This window comes from Amphiprion ocellaris, chromosome 2 (genome assembly GCF_022539595.1).
Source record: "Amphiprion ocellaris isolate individual 3 ecotype Okinawa chromosome 2, ASM2253959v1, whole genome shotgun sequence".
Classification (NCBI taxonomy): Eukaryota; Metazoa; Chordata; class Actinopteri; family Pomacentridae; genus Amphiprion; species Amphiprion ocellaris.
This window is the reverse complement of record NC_072767.1, coordinates 26,319,932-26,345,208: the sequence shown is the minus strand read 5'-3', so window position 1 is coordinate 26,345,208 and position 25,277 is coordinate 26,319,932. Positions and strand designations below refer to the sequence as shown.

General features: G+C 41.3%; 2 protein-coding genes and 1 long non-coding RNA gene across 4 annotated transcripts in view; 2 read left to right on the top strand and 1 right to left on the bottom strand.

The window, feature by feature from the left end:
* rnf13 (ring finger protein 13) overlaps positions 1 to 6,133 on the top strand; it is a 49,920-nt gene extending 43,787 nt beyond the window's left edge. The window contains exons 9-10 of the mRNA XM_023280816.3: positions 2,884 to 2,964; positions 4,533 to 6,133. Of these exons, the coding sequence (XP_023136584.1) occupies positions 2,884 to 2,964; positions 4,533 to 4,903 (452 nt within the window). The 3' untranslated portion in view covers positions 4,904 to 6,133. The remainder of the gene's footprint in view (positions 1 to 2,883; positions 2,965 to 4,532) is intronic.
* A 3,807-nt stretch (positions 6,134 to 9,940) lies between these two features.
* Positions 9,941 to 17,936, bottom strand: LOC111575594 (profilin-2). Of its 2 annotated transcripts, none has more exons than XM_023280817.3 (3): positions 17,588 to 17,928; positions 14,614 to 14,806; positions 9,941 to 11,888 (listed from the first exon to the last, which is right to left on the bottom strand). In XM_023280817.3, exons 1-3 carry the CDS (start codon positions 17,714 to 17,716, stop codon positions 11,791 to 11,793), a joined length of 420 nt encoding a protein of 139 aa, XP_023136585.1. In that variant the 5' UTR covers positions 17,717 to 17,928; the 3' UTR covers positions 9,941 to 11,790. The 2 variants fall into 2 exon arrangements, with proteins under 2 accessions (XP_023136585.1, XP_023136586.1); XM_023280818.3 differs by lacking the exon at positions 9,941 to 11,888 and adding an exon at positions 11,951 to 12,316 and having other exon boundaries at positions 17,588 to 17,936.
* Positions 15,934 to 25,277, top strand: part of LOC118471034 (uncharacterized) — a 24,999-nt gene continuing 15,655 nt past the window's right edge. The window contains exons 1-2 of the long non-coding RNA XR_008603803.1: positions 15,934 to 16,446; positions 18,544 to 19,330. This is a non-coding gene — a long non-coding RNA (uncharacterized LOC118471034). The remainder of the gene's footprint in view (positions 16,447 to 18,543; positions 19,331 to 25,277) is intronic.

Below are 25,277 nucleotides of genomic sequence, written 5' to 3'. Positions count from 1 at the left end.
TGGCATTTGCAGTCTAGTTTTCAAAAGCCTCTGCGCTGTCTCAGTGTGAATCATCGGCCCCGAGAGTTTATAAATGCAACATGGTGTGAAGTCAGTTTTGGGAAGATGCTTGCCAGCCAATCAGCCACAGCCTCGACTGCTGCTGCGCTGGCAGGATGCCTTTCTGCTGATGAGAGTATCTGTCCACCATCTACCTTCTCTGGCAGCGGAGCTTACGTCTGTCTTATCACCTCGTCAAACACTTTGAAATTATTTTTTTGAGTTGTTTTTCACACTGTTTTCTCCTATTCCTGCTTGCATTTGTGTATTTATTTTTTAGTTTGAAAGTTTTCTCCTGGTAAAGTTAGCCGGCTGACAGTCCTTGTATAAAGCAGAGGTGGTGATGGTCGATAGCAGCGGACGTGTATGGAAATGTGAGTCCACGAGCTGAAAGGAATAGTCGACGGCACAAAGAGAGTCTGTATGCACAGCGCACAATGCCTTAATAAAACACCACGGTACCCATGTAATTGGCGCACAATACCAGTCTGAGGAGCAGCATGCACCATAAGATCTATGTCAATGTACAGGATTATGTAATACCAGCTGCCACGGCTGTCAGCGTACAGAGCTGCTCTGCCATTAACTTGACTTATGCTCCGGTTCTCTTGCAGAACCTTGCGTCATCCCTACTTAGGCTGTAAGCCTGACGCTTGACAGTGAATTCTGGCTTTTTGGGCAGCGAGTTTTGTCTGGCGTTCACCAGACGTTGGAGTCACAAACTGTGAACACACACACACACACACAGCAAACTGGCTGAAAGAAGAAAGTGACTGGGTTTTAACCCTCAGTTCACAGTGAGAGAGCCTTCCCCTGACCCCTGACCTCCCTTCAGTTCCCTCCCTGCATATGATGAGTCACTCTGCCCCTCCCTGCAGCTTTCTAAAGCAAAGGCAAGCACAGCACACACACTGACACTGAACAGAGCAGCTGCAGTGTCTCAGCCGTCGGTGTGTGAAGCATGTTGATGTCAGTACAGAGGAGCTCTCTCTGTGTCTGAGTTCACTGGTCTCAGCGACAGTTGCCCTTGTCTAGTTGGTTCAAGCAGTAGCGAGCTGTGTAGATTTTTTTTTCTTGTTATTTTCTGTCACCACGTCTTTCTTTCTTGCGCTCGCTCACCCAGTCTAGCTCTGCTACACACTTTCACTGCTCTTCTGAAGTTCAGTAGGACAGCGTGGTTCCTTTGAGAGCCAGGAATGCTGGCAGGCTGGTTGATTAATGAAAAGTAGAGGGGAGAGGAGCTGCACCGGCTCCCAAAGCCTTCTCACATGTGCTACTGGCCCCAAAACATAAATGTAAGGGATTCCCAGCGTCTGAAATGCTGCCAAACATGAACTAGATGTTTTCGAGTGGCCTTGAATAATATATTTTATCACCCAACTTCAAAGCTCAGTTAACTCAAAACACAGACGATATGGAGAGTATCAGATGAAGGACATTCTGTACTTCATGTAGACTCATGGAACTGAGCTCATATGTGTGATGACACCATGATGGTGATCCCTAGTAGGAGACAGTAGAAATGAGAAGAGAGTAAAATCCACAACAGTGTCTTTGATCAGCGCAGAGTGGGGCAATTTGTTCTGCGACTGGACCGGACTGTGAATTATGTTCTGCTGCAGAGCGCTGCACTGTATTTCTCACTGTGCAGAGCCTTGGGCTTCTTCTGAGACATCTTTATGCTTTTGAGTCAACAGTGTATATTTGTCAGGTTTCCCAAAGTGTCACAGTGACAACAGCTTTTGAATTATATTCCCCAAAAATAAATCTTCCTTGGTGTTGTAGCGGCATCTGTATAAATGATCCCCAACATCCAGCTTCTGAGTTTACAGATCAGAGTTCAGAAAGCCACTGAACATTTTCCCTCTGCTTCTCTCAGAATAGCTCCGTTATTGCCACAGTGCAGCATTTCCGGAGTGTATACTGGATACTGGATCCCTGCCTGCATAAACGCTCCCTTTCCCTCGCTCCGACTGGAGAGGAAAAGATGGAGGCTGCTCTGGAATAATGTGTCAGAGGGGGAGGAAAAGGAGATGGGGAGGATAGTTGTGCTGATGTCTGGGAGAGGTTATAAACAGAAGCGAAAGTGCAAAGAGGAAGAAGAGGCTGAGATGAGGATGTTGCCTTGAGTTGAAGCTGCTGACGCTTGGAGAGGAAAGGAGGCGGGGAAGAGGTTTGAAGTTAGTCCCCATCCTTATACGGTCACATGCAGCCTTGGCATGGACACAGAGAGCCCAGTCGGGGAAAACATGCTCATTTAGAGCTTACATAAACACACCGGCCCATAACCCTGCTCCCTCCACCTCCCCTCCAGCCCTGGCAGGGAAGGAGGAGGGAAGGAAAAGGAGAAGAACGCTGTGGAATTTGAAATGCAGCGCGTTTATAAATTCCGAAGCTTTTAGTGCAGAGACTGTACACCTGTGACGTGAAGAAATGCGATGCTGGCCGGTTAGAATCTGCTCCGCCTGCAGGCCGAGGATTAGCTGGGTGGGTGCAGGGACACGTTTGGACAAGTGACTAAAGAACTGAAGAAAATTACGCTTGGAAGGTACCTGGAGTTTTACCTGCCTCACCTTAGGGACCCTCCGGACAACAAAAACAGATGGTTAACTTTCTGTGCTACATGCTAGGACGCCAACACCAATGAGTCAGTTTTGTGAGAAATAATCTATAATGAGTCATGCAGTTACAAAAAAAGTCACTGGCCTCCCTCTGATGATTATTTGTCATAATATATAATATAAATTATACCGACAACCAATAACACACTTACATTAGCTACTAGAAGATCAGTCTAGTTGAAACAGTCATAAAATGAATCTGTCTTTATTTTTTTTGATCCAGGGGATAACTATGATGTATGTGCCATATGCCTGGATGAATATGAGGACGGAGACAAACTCAGAGTCCTGCCGTGTTCTCATGGTGAGTCCGAACACACATGAATCCCACCTTCCCACAGAAAAGACCCACAGGTAGCGCTGACAAGGATCGATCAGTCCCTAAGAATTCTTTTTTTGGATTATTGTTAATATCGTTGTTTCAGTGGATAACACAGTATTCTGCTCTTTTCGTACTTTATTAATCTTTGCTTTTATTTCGCACCTCCCACCTTGTCGCAGGCAAAACACATCACTTGCTGAACATTTTCTTATTGATAGACACTAAAATTTACCAATGTTCCCTAAACGCCCCACATTGCAGACTGCAGTAGCTGCGGTGTTCAGACAGGTGTGTGACCAAAAGTGACCTTAACCCTCCTGTCGTCTTCATTTACGGGCACCAAAAAATATTGTGTTCTTGTCTGAAAAAAATCCAAAAATTCAGCAAAAAAAATCCCCAATTTTCTGAAAATTTGCAAAACTTTCAGGAAGAAAATTCCAATAATTCCTTAAAAGTTTCCCTTGAAAATTTTATTTTTAAAACAAATCCCCCAAATTTGGCAATAAAATTCTTGTAAATATTTTCAAAAAATTTGTAAAAATCTTCCAAAAAATGAGTACAAATATTTAAAGTGATTACATATATATCATCAAACATTTTTAACATTTTTTTTCCACCAAAAAATGTTCAAAAATTTCCCAAAAATGTTGAAAATGTGGACATCAGAAGTTTCACTGTGAAAAAAAAAAAAAAAAATAAAAATATATATATATATATATATATATATATATATATATATATATATTTTTTTTTTTTTTTTTTTTTTAATTTAATTTAATTTTTTTTTTTTTTTTTTTTCTCCACATTTTCAAACTTTAAAACGGGTCAATTTGACCTGCAGGACAACACGAGGGTTAAAAAGAGTTAAATTAGGGCGTTCTAATGTCAGATTTGTGCAGTATATAACTGAGTGATTTTCTCTACGTGCAGTTCTTTCTCAGAGCGGGAAAAAACAGCGCATGTGGGTGCGCTCCACATTCCATGAGAAGAGCACATTTTTAAGTGTAAATACTGCAGTACACCCAAGTTATAAAAGTACTACTCTCCCCCACTGTGGTTAACACATTAGCTGCCTGTGCCAGAGTGACACAAATACAGCTTAAAGATCATCATGCACTCGTACAATGCAACCACTTGGAAATTTTAACTCTCACACTCTCAAAAAAAGTTGGAAGTGCGACTGTTTTGGTCATAATCTGGAGCCCTGGTTGCAATGTAGATTATTTTCTGTTTTCGGCTACACAATGTCAGAAAATGGTTACTGATGTCCACCATGCTCCATGAAAACCCAACTAGCATCTTTAAATTGCTTGTTTGGTCCATTTGAAAGCCCAAAACCAAAAGATATCAAATTATATCCAACAAGAAAAGCAGCAAATCCTCTCAAGCTGAAAGCTGGGAATGTTCAGCTGCTCATTAATTTACTGCATGACAACTAATTGACAGAGCTCTAATCATTGAGCGTGTGTGATTCTGGGTATGAATGCATTTTCTGAATATGACAGCGGTGGAATGCTCCAGATTTAACCGGATGTCCTTGTTGTCCTCAGCCTACCACACCAAATGCGTGGACCCCTGGCTGACCAAGTCTAAGAAGACGTGTCCGGTGTGCAAGCAGAAGGTGGTCCCCTCGCAGGGCGACTCCGACTCGGATTCGGAGGAGGGGGACAGCGGCCCTGAGGAGAACGAGGAGGTGTCGGAGAGCACCCCGCTGCTGCGCTCCCTGGCGTCCACCAGCGCTCACTCCTTTGGCAGCATGTCCGGAGTGTCGCGCTCGGAGCAGGACCAGGACTCCTCCGAGTACGAGGACGACGAGCTGGACAGCAGCGACAGCGAGGAGGAGGTTACCGTGGAGACTGTGGTGGTGCAGATGCAGCAGCCGTGCTCTGAGGGCCACGAGCACGACTTGCCCCGAGCTTGACTGACACGTCGGCTGGCCTGTTTGGTCACTAAACACCCCCACACACCCCCACACACCCCCACACACCCCCACACACACACACACACACACACACACACACACACACACACACACACACACACACACACACACACACACACACACACACACACACACACACACACACACACACACACACACACACACACAAAAAGCCCTCCCCAAACACACAGCTGCAGAGACTTTAGTTGGGGGCACAAAACAGATTCATCCTCCCAGTTCTTCGATCACCGCTTACAGTACATTGTCATTTTATTCTACCTGCAATTTCAAATACAAATCTAAGTTTTGTTTTGATTGTCATGATTTTGGATAATGCGCACAGTCCCAAGTTTGACTGCATATCAGTCAGCAGATTGGACAGGCCTGATGACATGGATGTACAGTAGACTGCTATACTGTACTTTATGTAGTCATAAAAAAGTATACAAGTGTGTGTCTGGGTCCAAACACATGATCAAGCTTGACACAACGTTCAGTGAGAGTATAAATCACAGTAAAGTACACCTTCCCCCTTAATTATCTCCTGTCCTACATGTACATACATTATTGTACATACACGTTCATGCTACATTGAGACAACTTGAACCACTATGCAGCGTCCTTTTTGTAAAAAAAAAAATTAACATCAAACAAGTACGGAAACATTTAGAGCCACAGCAATACGGTTCTGCCAATTTATTTCTAGCCTGATTGTTTGAAGGAGCCTCGGTTCTCCTGCGTTCTGTGCCACTGTCTGTTACAGCGATCACACGAGACAAAATGAAGCAAAACCGGTGTGAGTGACACATTCAAGAAAAAGAATGTGCTCTCTATGTGGCATCATGTGAAGCTGTGGGTTTCACTTGTTCAAAGTGTGGAAAGACACTTGCGTGAAAACTGTGTCCGCACTGCCTGTGGTAGACTTCTTTTGGCTGCTCCAGACCCATCACTTCATTTAAACAGTTACTGCTTTGTAGGCTTGGAAAACACATTTAACTGACCTGATCTCATTTTAATACTGTTTATAGTAAATATGCTTAAGTTGTTTTTGTTTTTTTGTTTTTTTGTCATAACATGGCTTGATGTTTGTTGACAAATCCTGTTGCCTTCTCGGTTTATGTAATTTTTGTCTTGTCAGTGTTTTCCTGCTCATGTATGTCTCTTCTCAGTATGAATACACTTCAATAAAATGAAAATGACACTTGACAAGGAAGCTTTTCACTGTTGGTGACTGAAAACATCCTGCGACTTCAGGGGTCCGTTTCACGAAGCAGGTTTAGTGAAAACTCTGAGTTTGTTAACCCTGAAATGAGGGAAACTCAGAGTTTTCCGTTTCACAAAGGGAGGTAACTCAAACCCGAGACAGAGGGGTAACTCTAGCCTGGGTAACTGAAACTCTCAGTCAGTTACCATAGTAACAGACTCTATGAATCTAACCTGGTCGGGACCAGGTTTTTCTCAGTAAACCTCGAGTTTCTCTCAGTCTCCGCCAAATGGAAGTTTTTTATATAATGTCGGAGATGCAGAACACTTCAGTAAGACAACTGTATGCAGGGCGGTCAGAAAAGTGTGTCTGGATCTGAAACAACTTTTACCATCTTTGTGGTTTTCCCTGGACATGAACCTGTCAGAACCATCAAGGCTCTCTCTGTTTGTATATGTGTATATATATATATATATATATATATATATATATATATATATATATATATATATATATATATATATATATATATATATATATATATATATATATATATACACATATATATATAGTTGGCTGAGTAGAAGTCTGTGTTAGTTTAAATAGGCTTAATTATTTAACAGAACATGATATGGATGCAGACATTTAGGCTATGTGTGGGATAAAACCACTGCACAGTCAAACAGCCACTTAATATTTAGGCTACTTTACAATGTAAAACATGATCAGAATGAGGTAGTTCCATGAGATTATGCCGACGTCTTACCTGCTTTAAAAATGTTTTTATATTTCATCTTCAGCTCCTGCCACATGCGCTTCTCCCCTGCAGGATTGCACCTAAATGAAATAACTTAATAGGCTACTATTCAGTTTTCCTGTAATATTATTGTGATTTAAACTTACGCATTGAACCAGGCAGCAATGTTCTCCCACACCGTCTCCCTCTCTTTTGCAGCTGCAGGTGTTGCACTTCTTTCTAAAAACGTGCTCAAACTCGCTATATAAGCGCATTAAGATTTCCAGTTCAAACGGTGTAGTCCTCCGCTTCCCCGTTGCCATGGTTACTCGTCGAATCGGCGCTCCATTGATACTGGCTTTTCAGAGTTGTGGTGCACGCGCTTAACTCCGGGTGAAACTACTCCGAGTTGATTTAACCAACTCAAATCAGCCGTTGTGAAACCGAAAACTCAGAGTTTTCTATCTCAGAGTAGATCAACTCAGAGTTCAGGGTTAAACTCAGAGTTTGTTGAACCTGCTTCGTGAAACGGACCCCAGGACAACACTTTTCTCTGCAGTGAGTTGAGCTGCAATTAACAGGAGAAACATGGCAACGCCACAAATTTGTCACATCTAATACTCCACAGGCCTTATTATCCGATACCAATCAGCTGTTTAAGTCTAGCACGGCTCATTAAGTAAGCGGAAGTTAGGGGACCTCCACACTATAATTTCTCAGGGAATTGGTGCAATTTTACCTGTTTGCAAGATTTGTGTTTTCTGGGGCGGCCTAGACTCCAAACATGAACCACAACATCTCATTCATGGCTGGCAGAGGATCTTTGTTGGACGTCGTTCTCCAGCTCTCCTTCCTCATTTCCTGCCCACTCTCAACCACAGCGATAAAAAGGGGATTCCTCCGTTGCCTAATGTTCCATTTCCCAGCATGAAAGCATAATGCAATCTTCATTGTGTGATTCCCCCCCCCCCCCCCCCCCCCCCGAGCCCTTTAAGAAGTATTGGTTTTAAACTTGTTTCAAATCTTCTACTCCTTTGATGTGATCGAAAGCTCCTTAAGAGTTACAATACAGACCTTGAAGCGTCTTGCAACAATTTTCCATCTGTTTCTATAACTAGCCGAACTCCAACTACTTATGAAGATCGTGGTAATTAAGCTCCAGAACTGTAACCAAGAATGACCTGAAAGTGAGACGACTGCATCACCTGTATGAGGTGAAAATTAATGTTAAATTATTTAAACTTTGTGCCAACACTGAAGGTACACAGCTGTGACAGAAGTACTAAATAACTGACATCAAAAAGTCCTGGGAATGGTTGCATGAATTCTGATTCTTAGAGACTCAGTTCCAACAACAAATGTCTACAATTTGTAACACTTTGTCTTGAATTTGATGAGGCCCAAACTTACTTCACAAAGAGACCTGCTCTTTGGCAGACTAGCTGTTGTCAGTCTTTGTACCATGCTTCTTATTTAATGGACAGCAATGAGTTTATCCAACTTTTGAGTAGATCAAAAACCACATATTCTAAACCAGCCCTATTCAATTAGCGGCCCGCGGGCCACATGCGGCCCGAAAGCAACCCTCGAGTGGCCCTAAAGCAACTGCCGAGTGACTGGGACTTGGGTCCGAGAAAAACAGAAAAACATCTTTCAGTAACACTGACAAGTTCTTACAAAAATTCCAACATTATTGCAAACATTGAATGCAACACTTACCGTAACCTAGCAACTAACCCACAATGCATTGTGATGAGGAGACGCGTTTGAAAAGTTAACATTAGCAGTTCTATACAGGCGAAAATAGCAGCATGTCTTTTTCTATCCTGAAACGACAAATCGGCGAGGAAAGCCGTCGGTTTAATCCTGCGTGGACTGACAAGTATTTATTTATTTACCACCAAGTCCGAACGCCAAACCAATGCGTTTACTCTGCAACGAGTGCTTTGCAGCGCTGAAAGATTATCATGTCCGAAGACGCCACGTTGGAAAAACATGCCGCGTTTCGGACAAACTTTCACGAGGGATGTCATGAGAGAGCGGCTATAATTCAGAGTTTGACTGCATCTTACAACCGGAGCTGTACTACAATGAAGCGGACCTGCACAGCTCAGGAAAGGGCCACGAAAAAGAGGCCGTTCACAGACTCAGAAACTGTGAAGGACTGCATGTTGGCTGTCGTGGATGAAGTTTTAACGGACCATAAAGTTAAGACGAGTGTGACATCTGCTATCAAACAGGTCTGACACGTCAAACATTCTCGCCACAGATGTCTTCGAGACATGGTAAGTGCAACAAAGCAGCGTGCTGTAGCAGACACTAAAGGTAGTTTCATGTATTTATGTGACTATTTTCTGGTCACTTATGATAAGTTTAATATTTAAGAAAGACATTTTGTTTTGACAGTTATTTCACTTAGTTGCACTTTATTATGCACTTTGATGTCAGCTTTATTTCGTTTCAAAGGGATAGTAACTATCACTGTGCCTACTGTTTATTTTTTTGATTATATGCACTGAAGATGTGACTGTCTCAGATGAGACCAAATATGGACAGGGACAAACTGTTTTTTGTTATTTCAAAAGAAGAAAAATGTCTCAAGTTCTGAAAAGTTACTGTTAAGCAAGTTACTTTTTAATGCACTTTGAGATGTGACCAAAACAAAAGATGGTGTTTCTAATCTGCACTTAGTTTTTATGTTCATATGCATCTTAACCTGTGCTTATATTTACCTATCAAAATGTGTTGAAGTTGTGTGTTTGAAATGTAAAATTTAAAGAAGCAGTATTTCAGCCCAGGTTTAGACTAAGTACTGCTCTTCTATTGTGTTTATGTCCTTTTGGATGTGGCAGTACGTTTATAAACATCCAGTGTGTTTGATATCTGATCTGTTTGTGTTTATTTTAAATGGTTAACTTTGCTCACTGTCTGCTAAAAACATCCAGCCCAGCTCATGTTCTTAGTCTGAAAATCCAGCCCGAGTCAGTTTTTAATTGAATAGCCCTGTTCTAAACTGTCAAACTACTCCTTTAAAAGAGCAACACTCAGATGAAAAGAACAGAAAGGACAGTAAACATTTATCTGGTTGGAATAAATTTATTTGATCTGTCTGTAAACAAGGTGATAAATCAATTTATGGCATTTCTTGGTTTTATGCATATGAAATCAGATGCATTAAAGAGACTGTATCCCAGATGTAAGAAAAATAAAGTGGTGAGGAAAAGAAATTAACAAATCGGCAAACAGGACTTGAAACAGTTTTGTGAGTACACATATCCCACAAGGCCTAAACAGTGGATCTGAAGCTACAAAATTAAAGAAAAAGTGCCAATGAAATGACTCTAGTGAACAGTGGGTAAAATCCATCTTACAACAGCAACAGATCTCTCTACATTATGGCACAGGATACACAGGTTCTGCAGTTAAGTTTCAACAAGTCAACCATGAGCGTCTTTGTTCCAACTAATCCCATCTCCCATTGACTGTCATTTCTACTTCATAAGTGTTTTTTTTTCTTCATTTGGACGTTACAGATAGCAGTAATGAGTGTGGACAGACCATGCGATACCCCAGAGCTCAGTTGACTATAGAGTAGAAAGCAATTTATTCCACAGTTATATTGTCAACACAGCATGGGCTTGTACAAATTCAGTCATTTGTGTTTCTAAATAGTACAGAAAACAAAAACTATGACATGAGAATTTTTCTTCAATACTCCGACCTTTACCTCCCCTGTAGTTTCATATTTTTAACCATAGTATTACTGTCTAGTTAGGATTTCCTTCATCAGAAAAAAAATAAAGTTAGCAGTCATCCTTAGCATGATGTAGAGCAATTGTATAAACACCCGAGCTTTGACTACACTTGGTCCTATAAAAAGGAAGAAAAAAAAAGAATTTCAAACTGGACACATTCCATATGATTATATGCTGGGATATCTACTGTCCAAAAAATGGCAGCCTTTCAAAAACAAAATTAAAAAGAAAAACATTAAAGGAGCTGGCAAACAAAACAGTATTAAGTGCCTGAGCCATTGTTAGTGTGGAATGTCCATGGATTTTCATGTAGTCGGGGAGGTTGTGATGCCGGGAGGAGAGGCAACCAGCATCTGGATGACACCAATGCTTGCAGTTGGGCCACGATAGCTAACTGAGCTGATCTGATCCCCCCCCACACACACATAACCACTACCCTCCCCCCTTTATTAAAAGTTATTGAGGACAGAGAGGTGAATCTGACAGGAGTAGTTGGCTGTTGAGTAGTGTTTGATGAACTAAGTCTCCTGTGAGGTTTGTAATGTTGCCTGATATAAGAAAACAGGATTGGGGGGGGGGACTGAACATTTTGGCTAAAGGGAGCCTGGAAGGAGGAGGGGTGTGTGGCAGGGTGGCTTCAAGAGGGGAAATGACAGTGGTCCGAGATATGCACACAGTCTCCCCTCCCGGACATGGAGGAAATAAAAGAGGAAGACATGACGAGCTTTGTTACTGCTCAAATGTTCCAAAAAGGCATCGGCTACTCGGGGAGGGAGTGTGTATGATCAGGTTTGGGAGGGATTAAATGATGGGCACCGTGACATAGAAAAGAAAAGAATATCTACTTCAAATTGATGCTCTAGCTTCCAATGTCAAGAGTGTTCTTTTTTTTTGCTGGTCTTAGTAAAGTACAGATTTGTCATGACATCCTGTTAGCAACATGCTTATCTTTGCTATGAATCAACTTAAAGAGTGCTTAAAGGGGTACAGGGGGTACATAGCTCAAGTGTTGAGGAAAGAGGATGGGTCAGGGAGATAGGACAACAAAAAGATGGATAACAGATGAGGAGAAAAGAAGGCAGAAAAAGAAACTACCAACTAGGACTGAATGTAGAGTGAAATGCAACAGGGTGGTAAAGGTGAGCTGCTAGGTAGCTGGGTACAGGCTGCTTTAGTATCCGGCCTTCCTCAGGTATTCAACCATCCCAAATGCTTTCTTGTTGAGCTGCCCTCCATGGACACCTTCCTTCCCCATGACAACAACCAAAGCTGGAGTGCAAAAAAAGGGAAACAAAAACAATATAAATGAACAAGCATGATGACAGCAGGGCTGGTAAAGAAAACACTTTTATTCCCACCGCAGCTAAATATGGGTTACATTGATGGGAACAGAGCCTGAACCCTGCACTGTTTGAACTGCTCCTGGGATTTTTATTTTGTCTGATAGGACTGTTTGGGGTGGGGGAGAGGGGGGAAGATGGCCTTGACAGTAATTATTTTTTTTGTCAGTTTTTTCAAGTTTTGTGTTTTTTGTTTACATTTTCATTAGTTTTTTTTTCTCGCCCTCAACGACACCACGTAAGCTACGTCAAAACTAAACTAAAACCCTGAATCCCTCAAGTATTTTGCCATCGAGTACGCCTTCTTATTCAATCCGCCTCCATGGACCCCTTCTTTGCCCATTACCAAGACCAAGACTGAAAGAAAAGAGACAGAGAGAGGACATTTAGAGAAGGTGCAGAGATCACAAGTGAAGAGAGATTACCACAGAGCCCAAACCAGCAAGCAGACGAGACAGCTACAAAGGGAGGACAATGGCACAAAAAGCAGAACACTGCCTTTGGTTTGGATGCTGTATAAAGTTGAAACGTTTATTTTCTTATCAGTGCTGCTGGCGGTCAAAGAACATGTGATGTTACAATTAGGAAGACAATACAACAGGAGCATGAATGTAAAGAATACATGCAAAGCTGTTTGTCAGTCTGATGGGCAAAACAAGCAGCAGCACAGAGCTGTAGTTTGTGTTGAGTACACTTCAAAATCTAGAAAGCTCCACAAAGAGTGGATGAACAGTTTATCATTTCATGAACAATTATGACAGCTGTTCTCCCAGTATGCTCTGGCCCAACAGTAAGGCTCACTACTGAATGGGAGCTAAATCAAGTCATTGGTTGTCCAGATCCAGGCCTCAGGTGGTTGTGCCACACTTATCAAAAAATTAAGTTAAAACAGCCAATGTGCACCCCAATACTTTGAAATATGCCCAAATCAACCTTGAAGCTTTTAAAATGGATCAAAGGCAATTATGCAGTTCACCATTTGCATCCACCCCCTTTAGTAAATCCAGCATTTACACTACAGCTAGACAAAATATAGATTAAATTGCCTTTAAAAACAAACAAAAAAATTGATCATGGTAACATGACTAAACCCACATTACTGATATTTATCTTGCAAAGATTTGTGTCACACTCCTGACAGCAGGTGTGTAAAGGCCTGGTTAGCCAGATATCTGAATGAAGGTTGTTTTAGTTTACTAGCTTCAACTGCTCAATAGCCTTGGTGCTCACTTTGGTTACATTAGTTAAAACATCCAAACAATATCTGCAGCTTGACCAAGTGGCTGGTGGACCAGAGTGGAAAAAAAAAACAAAAAAAAACTGGTGTTCATTTGTGTTTCTGCTCCTATCAGACTTTACTGCATTCCATCCAAAGAACCTAGTCTGTTTAATCTGTAAATATGCACCATGCCAGCAGCAAAAGATAAGAAAGTGAAGCTTCTGACTAAGACAACACTAATGCAGCACACATGCAACAGCATGCTTGGAGTACCTCTCCTCAATACATGTAAGAACCCTATATGCCTGTGTATTGTACCAGAACAGAGTGAAAGCATGTGAGCAGGGGAACAGAATCATACTCTGAAGGTAGGAGTTGTGTTAACCAGGAAGGAGAAAGACACATGCAGTTCACGAAGGTTGTAGGAAATCCAGGCCCAGAGAGTGTGCACAAGTGCGTGGAAAACGGGAAACCGCTTGATACAGTCTCACCTGAAAGCTTTAGTAGCTTCTGGGACGAGTGGGGAACAGGGCATCGGGGCCCATACAGGCAACATGAAAAGTGAAAACTCTCTGGCAAGTATCCGAAAAAGACTAGTTCAAATTGAATTTAAGTCAACATGGGATATATCTGTTAAGTTAATATTTCACACATAAGCTTTGAACACTTCATTAAAAAATATCTTTAGACTATTCCTGCTGAAGCAATGTTTGCAGTGCACAATATTATGTGCAAGCTAAACTTTGTGGTTATAAATGACAAGTTGTCAGTTTGTGAAAGCTACAGCAAACACTAATTTGACTGAAAAACATTGATGTTAAACTTTAGTGCTGAATTGTGCCTTAATTTGAGTTAGAATGTCAGCTTTAAATCTCTAATACCATTTTGTACAAATAAAAATACCTTAAAAATAAATCATTAACACACGGCAGTGTGACTAAACCAAAGAAGTGACAACTAAAACTTAAGGATTCAAGACATGGCTGAATTATAATGAACATAAAATCCCTCCAGACAAAGATTAAACTAAACAGAGAGGAAATTGGGAGACTTTTTAAAATACTGATTTAATCTGTAAACAAGGTCTTTACTAATGCCAACAAAATGTAAATCATTCACAACTTAAAACTATTGGCATGAAAGACTTCAAACTTCCCTTTACCCATGTACAATGAATCTCTTTGACCTGAACTTGCTCTTACACAACCTGACGATTTGCTCGGTCACAATCAGCTGACACTGAAAGGCAGTATCTAATTCACAAACATTTTACACCTGTCTGTCACATATTGAGGAAAGGTGCAATCATACATCTATCCCACATGCAAACACAACACAGAAGTTTTATAAGTAGCTAAACTAAAGGCACTACATCAAAGCAGGCTACTGTGTAACTACTAAAATGTATGCTGCAAACACTGAATGTGGTGCTCACCTTTGGCTGCTCTGCCTATAGCAATGTTATATGTTGGCTCTCCTCCTTGACTCTTTGTCCTGATGTCCATTGTCCAGTCATTGTCAGCCTGGAGGCTGTCTCTGATTACAGAGCATTTTTTAGAGCCAAGGGTTAGGCCACAGGTGAAGAATCCCTCTCGGTCCTTTCCTGTTACTACATCAATTTCCTCAGGCTAGCAGGAAGCAAAAAAAGAAGAAAAAAAACATTAGGTCAATGTGTTAAACGTGATGCAGAATATACAGTCTAGTCAGGTAAAGATGCCCTTGACTGTTTTGTTTTTTCTTGGGTTTTCCCCCTTGCTCTTAAACCTAATTCAAACACATTGCTTCATGATGTAGGTGCTGTAAAGCCTTGAGACTGATTATGTGCAATACAAATGACCAGCTCAGTTCCTCTACCCTTCTTCTCAGCTCCAAATTTGATCTCCATTCACTGAACAACAACAAATAAAAAATTAATTTGACATGTTGACATTTTTACATTATTTCTTGTTTAAAAATGAAGTTCACTAAAACCAGATTTGAAAAGGCATGTATCCCCAAATATTCCATTTGTCATACTTATGCATGTATTTTGGCAATTGAGGATGTTTAGTATGTTCTGCAATGGCACTTGTTTACAGTCTACATTAGTGCAGCAGCCACTGGTACAATGTTTAAAATGTACACTCAGTATGTTAAGAGACAATATAATTGAGTGTGACACTGAATCAAACCCATAGACCAACTGATAAACTAAAGCCTTACCCCAAGTTAAAATTTAGACATGAACTAAAACTACACAAGATCTCAAAGTCTCTTTATGTAAAATTGGGATATTTGTACACATAAATTATCCCAGAAAGTTTTTTTTTACTTTACTGCTGTGTGAGAGGCCAAGATACTGGTACAGGTATGATGAATTGTAATTATGTATGGACACACTGCTCATGTTTGAGGATTTAAGTTTTTATGAAAATACTTAACACACTGATTAATACGCTAGGCTTTACTTTACGCATTATCTTTCCATTTACCAAACTTCTAAAATGCAACAGCATTGCTGAAGACAGACCATAATTTAGATGAAACACACTTATTTGGAGTGTCATTACAGTCTTATTTTTTCCTATTCAGGTGAGCACAGAAGGCAGTATTTGTACTAGGTACTGAGAAACAATATTCGTCCTTAGATGAAAGTGCAGAGTGTTTTAAGACACAGCTGCCTCCATTGTATCATCGGTGATCAGCCTTTGAATCTCATTGGCCAACTGCACCCAAAGGAATCTGACAGAAGCCGTGAATACTACTAAAAGTCCACTTACAGCAATTTCGGCTGGTTCATCCGGTCTGTTTCACTGCATTGACGTTACTAATGTTTAGGTTTTATTATACTAGGTCTATTTGGATCGGCCTGCAGAACAAAAGGCGTCGCCCCTCAACTTAAGAAATGCAGAGTCATGGCACACGAAAGCCTCCAGGAAGGAAAAACGATCAACTCAACGGATTTCTACTGGCCACGATACCGTTAGCATGGCGGCTAGCTACATATCCGGGCCCGTTTAGCTAGTTAATTGCACCAACAGTTGTTTCCCGCTGGGAGTCCAATTCTCCACATATCCTGTGTTAACTTGCAGCATTTAGTTGAGAGGCGACATCGCTTACAAATTTTTGGTCACCAAGATTGAACAAAAACGGCCTGTCTGAACCTGGTAGCAGACAATCGGAACACAATTGACATGGACTTTCCACGCGGACAAGAAAACACGCAAAAGGCAGTTCATACGAGGCTTCAAAAAGAAACCGCCAGCTCGGCCCGCATGGACACTCCCCGGTAAACTCAGCTAACGGCGGCTCACTCGTTCACAGCTCACCGTTTATAGCATGGCTTTATCGTTTCGCAACCTTAGCCAACGGCTCGTTGAAACGACTCGAGTGTTGTCACAGTCACATCACGACTCCTACATTCCCCTTCACAGAAATATTTAAATTACTGGCTGATAATTTATTTTAACAGACAAAATGGAGGCTGGGGAAAACGTTGGCGACAATTGTTTAGTCTGTTAAATTCATTGTAACACAGCAGTCAGTTAAAACACATCGGTTGTGAAATAAAAACTTAAAATACGTGTATTGTCCGACACTGGCCCACAGATACAAACGCTAATCGAGTCTAAATGTCTCGAGTTGCTTCCACGAACAAAATGAATAAGAAACTGGGAGTGTATATCCGCCATCTTGGAAAACAAGGGGCGGTAGCGGCTGTGTGATTCACAGAAGCCGAAAAGGAAAAACCAGAAAGACTACTGACACGCCAGCACGTCGGGAAGGCATGCGGTACCGTTAACTTCACGTTTTCACCGTTAGATAATAATGATTTTCCAACGCGAATGACCGGCCTGATTTGAGCTAACCACCGCCGTAGTTTGCTAATCTACGAGTTGGGCTGGAAATACTGCTCCAAGATTGTAGTTTGTTAAACACAATGGGTAATACATGATAGAGTATTTGTGTTGGGTTTAGAAAAAATATCGTGAAACTGGCAAAGCCTTTTTCGATATACTCGTCTTATCTAACCGGTATCACAAGCACACACGGCTGGTTTCCGCTAGCTAGCTTGTGGCGTTGCTAAGCTAGCCCCCTTTAGCTCGAGTTCGCGGCACCTTTGGCCATTAGCTTGAGTTATCTCCGGCTGCTGTAGCGGCTAAATCTTAAAAGAGAGGGAGAATAACCACAACACTGAAGTCGCAGAGTGTGTGAAATGGAACTGGAATGAGAAGAAACGATAAATGCTGACTCTGAGCTATAAAGCAACGGCGTATACGTGCCAATGCATGTTGACCACCGGATACCATGTGTACCCCACTGCTCGCCTCATTCAACAAGGCCTGGCTATACAGAGAAACGCACACGCATGAAAAAATGCACATTTCCCCCCTAACAACTTGAGATACTAGAACACAAAGCGTACTAACCGTTATGTTGGCAAAGGTACCGCCACTATGCGATGCCCAGACGTATTTGGCGTCCGCGTACCCAACAATAGCCGCGTCCTGGCAGCTGCCATCACCCATTAGGTTGTCCACGTAGCTTTGCCAGGACATGTTTGTAAAAATTAGTTCTAGGACGAAAAGGGTACGTTGTGTGTAGTTAAATCACAACAGTCTCTTGAACGACGAAGAAACTAGCTGTATTTATCGATGGTTTAGCGGGCCTCCAGCAAGCAAACCCCTCCGGTTCCGTCACGTCCCGGCTTTCTTCTGGTCTAGGCAACGAAGAGAAGCCGCTGCAATCGGGCAGGCGCTTGGGTGTAGTCCTCACTAAATCACTCCGCCTGGGTCGTCGTTCGCCTTGCTGCCTCATTGCATAATATACTACGCGGCGGAGGAATACCGTACTATTGGGACGACTGTGGCAGAGAAACAAGACAGCCTATTTTTTCTCCGGTCCATCAAAGATTCTTCCAGTCTTGATGTTTTCTGCGGATTTTGAATCCAATCAAATCCAATCAAAATAAACGTTTACATAGTTTGAAATTCGAATTGTCATTGTTCTCGAATATCTCTAATTTAATTTTCAAAATACCCTGATGGAAATATATTGTCATAAAGTATGTAAAATACTTTGGAATACACAATTTAGAGTAGTGTTTTTATCATTATGTGAGTCACTTAGATTAGCTTCAGTTTGTGAAATTTAACCCTAACTCACTGGCCTTTTACAATACGATCCTATCACAGTTGCAGTGTCATTTAGGTCTAAATGTAGATCAAATTCTTTATGGGAACAATAGCCAGTGCATTCATTATGTTCACCATGTCACGGTGTCAAACGTCATAAGGCTATCAGAGATTAAAGTACAGAGAGGTAAGAGCACATATTTCATGCTATTCTTTGTAACTCCATTTTATATTTTCTTCTGCTTATCCAGGGCCAGGTGGCGGAGGCAGCAGACAAAGCAGGTCATTCCAGACGTCCCTCCTCCCAGCAACGCCTTCTAGCTCTTCCTGGGGGATCTCGAGGCGTTCCCAGGCCAGACGAGATACATAATCCCTCCAGTGAGTTCTGGGTCTGCACTGGGGTCTCCAGTGCATACCCATAGCAAAACTTCCAAAGGAAACTTCCCCGGAGGCATCCAAATCAGATGTCCAAACCAACTCAACTGGCTCCTTCCTATACGAAGGAGCAGCGGCTCTACTCCGAGCTCCCTGCGGATGTCCGAGCTTCTCAACCTATCTCTAAGAGTGAGCCCAGCCACCCTGTGCTTTGGCCTAAGGTGCTCTCGTACCAGGTACACTTATAAGCTACCTTATGCTCGAACATGGTGTTTGTTATGGCCAGTCTATGGCAAGCACAGAAGTCCAATAACAAAACACCACTTGGGTTCAGATTGGACAGGCCGTTCCTCCCAATCACCCCCCTCCAGGTTCTCTGTCATTGCCCACGAGAGCGTTGAAGTCCCCCAGGAGAACTATGGAGTCCCCATGCAGTACCCCTTCCAGAACACCACACAGACTCCAAGAAGGGCGAATACTTCGAACTGCTGTTTGGTGCATAAGCACTGACAACAGTCAGAGTTTTCCTCTCCGACACGCAGCCACAGAGACGCGACCCTCTCATTCTCCGGGGAGAACTCAAACAAAGCAGCGTTCAGTCGAGGGTTCATGAGTATCCTCACACCCGCCCAGTGCCTCCCATCCTGGCCAACTCCAGAAAAGGTGAGTGTCCAACCCCTCTCCAGAATTTTGGTTCCAGAACCCTTGCTGTGCGTGGAGGTGAGCCCAACTATATCTAGCCAGTATCGCTCCACCTCCCACACCAGCTCGGGTTCCTTTCCCGCCAGTGAGGTGACGTTCCACGTCCCCAGAGCTAGTCGTCTATGCCACCAGGGGGTGGTGAGCCTAGACGCTCGCTCCTGCCTACTGCCTGGTACGCATAGGACCTGACACCGATTTCATGCCCAGTGAGCGGTGGGCTCACTGGGCGATGACCCCGTGTTACTTTTTTGGGCTGTACCCTACTGAGCCCCATGGGGCCCCAAAGCCCCACCAGGTGCTTTCTGGCAAGCTTCCCTCCCAGAACTGGCTCTAGGAAGAAGCCCCGGTTTCCCTGATCTGGGTGAGGTGGCAGCTTTCCTTACTTTTGCTCTCATCAGGGTTTTCTTAACTGTAACTGTGGATCTTCAATATTGTGAGCAAACTTGCTGTAGAATAATCTTACACTTCAGGCAGGACTGAGGCTAATCCAGTATTTTATGATCTTACAAGAACAGCGTAAAGGAGTGAGACGCTCTGGTTCAGCATTTATATTAGACCGAAAAGCTGTATTTCTACATATGTGTGCAATGTTTACATTTTCAACATTGCTTTTACTCTTGAATGTCTTTGAGTGACTATACAGCAAGAATGTATTGCAGCGTATTTCAATTTTTTCTGTAAGTTGCTCACCATTGTAGTCTGAGATACTCCTCTATAATGTCAACTCCTCACATACATTACAACAAGCATTACTAAGTTGTTGAACACTTAAGTTTTGGTTTAGTCTTATTTAAGCCTATACTTCATTGTTTGGTCGGCATTTGTTTTGTAAGTTTACATAAGTAGAAAACAAAGCATGAAGCTGAGAAAATCACCTACAGTAACCACACTGAGCCATGAAACAAGTGGTAAAAACATAAATCAATATAACCATAAGTAAACAAAGGTTAACATAGATCAAGAAAGAAAGACAGAAACAAAGCATTCCCATCACAGACTATGACCTGTTGTCTACATCAGGTTGCAGACATCCTCTCAGGAAGTGCCATCTAGGCCATCCTACAAGATGTCCATTACAATTAAAGATGAGAAGGTTAAATGCCTAAATGTACAGCAATTTGTTCGAGGGCACCTGCGCAGGACACACATCTATTTAAGATTTCAGTTTTGGAACCAAACCTGTGATTTTTACGGAGAAATATCCAATCACCAGACTATGTTGTACTGTATGTATCTGTGTTTGTGTTTGCTCCATGGAAACCATTAGCAAGGTAACCGCATGACTCTGTGATCTTACTGTTCAGTTTCCCTTTTCTTCTCTTCTCAGGGTGCACTATCTATCGCTCCTACTTATGTATTTGAAACGCTGCACTATTTTTCATATTCTGGTAGCATATCTTTGTGGTGTTTATCCAGGAAGTTTTTTTATTTGTTGAATTTTTAAGCTCCTTTTTTTTAGAACGGTGCACACTGTCTTAAAAGAGGCACACCTGTGGAGCTCCTGCTCCTTCAAGCAGGTTTACAAAAACAAATACATTTCATGCACGTCATTCAATGACAAATCAACTTCAGCTAAGTGACTTTCAGCGCCTGACACACCTAGACTCTCAGTGAAACGACACACGTTCAAAACACACATGCTCAGAGCCTGTCAGAGAGAAGCATTCAGGTTAAGCGTGGAAAACATGTGGAAAAGTGAACCTAAATCAATTTGTAGACACAGATCTAATATTCTCATAAGGGGAGAATGATTTAGACTATGATGAAAAAGGTATTACATATATATAATAAAAATGTTATATATATATGTGCGTGTAATATTATGTTATATCATATTATAGTCCATTTGAAGCCCTATAGCATGTGACAGACTTTATCTAGAAACTTCCACAGAATTCTTTCCCTCTCTCCTTGCAGAAGAATGAGTGCAGGAAAAGTTATTAATTGACCCGGGTTTAAGGAAGTGAGAGGGACAGAAACGCTTGTCAGTCATCCAGCCACACCCTTGTCTTGTTCTCTCATTGGATGCCTACGGTTTCCATGGCCACCTCTGTTTTGCACTTGTGCTTTGTCAAAATAGCACCACATACAGTCAAACCACTCAGCCTGCATGTGAGTCATGGAGACACAGAGGAGAGCTAACTTGTTTGCTTTAAAAAAGGCTCGGACAAGGCCATTAGCGCCATTTATCATCATAACAGTAGGATAACACAGGCTACGTCAGCCTTATCCCTTTGTTTTTCTTTTATTGTGTTGCAGACACGTTGCGCTCCTTATTTTCCCCAGGCGTGACAGAACTTAAATATTTTGTGATCGGTGTCTGTAATAGTTTAAAAGGTGTTTTGCTGCAGTTTTTAACTAATGTACATAAAACAGCCCAGCTAGACTGGAGGTATTGGGAAAGCAAAGCCTGAAGTTTCAGGTCAGTACAGCAGTAGAGTGCATGTTCTGACTTTAACACCTGGCACCGTGGCATCCTGTTCGGCAGGGAGATGCACAAACCATGTGTTTGCACAGATTTACGACTTTAAGTGACACGTTGCCATGAGATACGTTGCCCCTGTTTCACAATCTGTCCTTCTTGTCTTCACTTCCAGATATTTTTAAAGAAGTGTTCAGACTGCAAGGAAGCAAAAGTTTTCAACAGCAGCAGTGTCATTATTTTTGTGCTGCATCTGCTGACAGCTAGTATTGTTCGCCTTTATGCCCTGTGACCCTACAATACAAGAAAATACGTGCCTGTGATCTGCTGTGACAGGCTGAATATGCAGCATGAGGAAATACTAAAATAAAAAAAAAAACAAAAGCAGGTCACAAAACAAATCATAAATTTGTATTTCTACTTTTTGTGGGGTTATAGTTTCATTGTGGATTAATACACATTTGTTGCTCCAGGCGGTATTTATGACTCAGTGCAGGACTGACTCAGATTAAACCACAGTGTTTTGTGAAAAGGAAACAAGAAATATGTTGCCCGCAGGCCCAATTACTTGAGCAACAACGGAGGTGTCTGATACAGAATAATTTCATTTAAATGTACATAAGGAACTTATGCTGGAAATTTGACAACAATAAAACATCAACATCACCAGACAAATCTTTTGAAATCATTTCAAATGCACCGCTATTAGTAAAAAGATGTATTTAGGATTCGATAAACTCAAACCTAAAGTGTCACTTCTTTGTCAGTTAAGGACATTTGAAATCATTTTCACATGTTTTTCAACCATTAAAGTGTCCATATTTTCTTCAGGCCTGAACACACTTTCAACACACCTAACCAGGTGTAAACAAAGTAATTCAATCTAATGAGAAGGAAAACCTTTTTATTGTTATTATTATTTTTTATTATTCTTTGTTAATCAATATTACACACAGATGGTTTGAAGTTCACCATGAAAATATCAGTCTGTTGTCCTTAAGTATCTATGGCTCTGCAGATGGCAGAGCCATAGATACTTGACCCTGGTTCATGCTTTGTCTTGCGTAGCAGCAGAAAAAAATGCCTATTTTTAACTCATAGAGATGAAGGTCGATGCGTTGGTGTGTTTTTGATAAGATGTACTCATATAGCAATATGAGTCAATTTCCTCACTGAACTGCACATTATTATCGAATCACACCATTTTCGAATATATTTTTGTTATTTTTCTCATTTCCTCACATAGGTTGAACTCAGAGAGCTGAAGTGAGCTGGGTGAGTGATGCTGCTCCGATTTGAAGTCTGTGATTCTGGAGAAAGATTGTTGGCGTTTAGATAGTTAGCATATTTCAATTCCCTGCACAAGCATGAATGCACATGAGGCAAAACATGCATGTGACATGGTAAAATATATTGTTTCAAAAAAACCCCAAAAAACAATGAAAATCTGGCAGCAGGGTGCCGAAAAAATTTACAAAAATTGTGGAACTCAGTTGCAAACTGTGAAAATAACATCAAATGTATGAAATAATGATATTTTAGCTGATTTAAGTACAGTTAAAAAAAATGTTATGATCATACATATTTGTAAAAATACAGATTTTTATTGTTTTGGCCATTTTTTTTCTTTTTCTTTTACAGTCAACATGTAAATTAATATATTTTTCTCCCCTTTTAGTAGATATTATACATAATTTAGCAAAACAAAAATGACAATGTGACAATGGAAAACGACAGTCACATTTTTAAAAAATTCTCAATATACATTTCTTTCTTTCAAATAACAGCAAATGTCTGAAAATTAACATTATTTTTTTGTTGATCTAAATATTGTAAAAAAAAGTGTCATTTTATGTCAAACACTGTAAAAGAACAAAATACCATTTGTAAAAATGCAGATTTTTGATGTGGACATTCTTTGCAGTTTTGGCCTGTTTGTAGTTATGGTTAACATGTAAACTAATACTTTTTACTGGAATTTTACTAGATATTATCTGTAGCTTATCAAAGCAGGGAAATCTATGAAACTACAATAAATTGTTCCCAAAAAATAAAATCAAAGGTAAAAACTGTAGTTTAAAAAAAAAAAAAAAAAAAAAAAACACTTTAAAATATTTCCTTTTTTATAGTGTATTGTTAAGTAGATTGGTCTGAGCCACTTTGTTTTCCATTATAGTGTCTGAAAACTGGATTTTTCTTTCACTACACCAACAGCACAGACAGCTAGCCAGCTAATTTGACACAAACTATACTGGACAAAAACTCTGACTTTTAATTTTATGTACTGTGCCTGACAAGTTTGGCGCAGCTTTAGCAGTATTATTGTTGGTTTTACAAACAAATCTCATGATAGTGACCAAGATTTTTTTTAAAAAACTGAGCTTCTCATTGTCGTTCCTTCGTGAAGCAGCTCAGGCGCAGTGCATTAAATATTGAGCAGCAGCAGGTAGAGAAGATGGAGCAGTGGAGCTGCTCTTTTCCTCTCTGCTCACCAGGTCCCAGCCTGTCGCAGACAAAAGAAATCAATAGTAGGCAAGGCTCAGGGGCCAACAGATGCACACATCCTCACCATTTACGAGATAGAGTAGAAAGCATAAGCTTTGACAGATGAGTTGTCAGAAGGCAGTTCTTCAGAAGACTGATGTGATGAGGGTCCCTGCAAGGAAGGCAATGAAGGATACTTATTCAGCAAGGTCAGGGTGGAGCTGGAGAAAGGCCATTATTATCTAAAAACATATCGCTCGTTCATAGCAGCTTGGGACAAAACATGTGACAACCATCTAGTATGACTCCAATAACCTTTGTCCCTGGAAAAAGATCAGCAGGGTGATCAAAGGTGGTCCATCTGCAGCCGAGTCACTCTGCATGTGTTAGGCACAGCGGGACACACAATGAGTCAGTCTGTTCAGAGACCTGCACCACCCCTGGACTGGAGCCACATCACCACATCTTCATGGACTGCACCTTGTAGACGTCACAAACACACACATGCAAATTCACTCTTAAAAGCACACACACACACACACACACACACACACACACACACACTGAACAGATTTTTAAGATGTGGGAATGCAAATGCACCCGACACGGAGTCCCCACAAACGCAAGCAAAGGAAGAGCTTACGTAAACCCCCATGACAACCCTGAGGGCAATGGGTTAGCATGGATTTGAATAGCGATGATGCCGTCAGAAGGCCTCCTGCACTGGGAAGAAAGGAGAAACTGTGTTGAAGAAATAGAGATGAATAATATTGTTTATTATTTGCTTATAGTGATAAAGGTATTGCAACTGGTGTGTGAATAAATCTGACAAATCAGTTAATCAAATCTGAAAGAAGAAAAGCACTCAGAGAGTTCAGTACTCCGTCAAAGCTACTGAGTCATTGTATCATTTCCAACAGCTGAAATCTTGAAAAAATTTGTGACAGAAATCATGGCACCATAGAATGTGGCCATGTAATATAGATGCACCCACAAACAAAA

Coding starts and splice junctions, on each gene's coding strand:
- LOC111575594 (XM_023280818.3), bottom strand. CDS start 17,716: ATGTCCTGGCAAAGCTACGTGGACAACCTAATGGGTGATGGCAGCTGC. Junction 14,807..17,587: donor GTACCTTTGCCAACATAACG/GTTAGTACGCTT, acceptor GCTTCCTGCTAG/CCTGAGGAAATTGATGTAGT. Junction 12,317..14,613: donor TATAGGCAGAGCAGCCAAAG/GTGAGCACCACA, acceptor CTTTTCTTTCAG/TCTTGGTCTTGGTAATGGGC.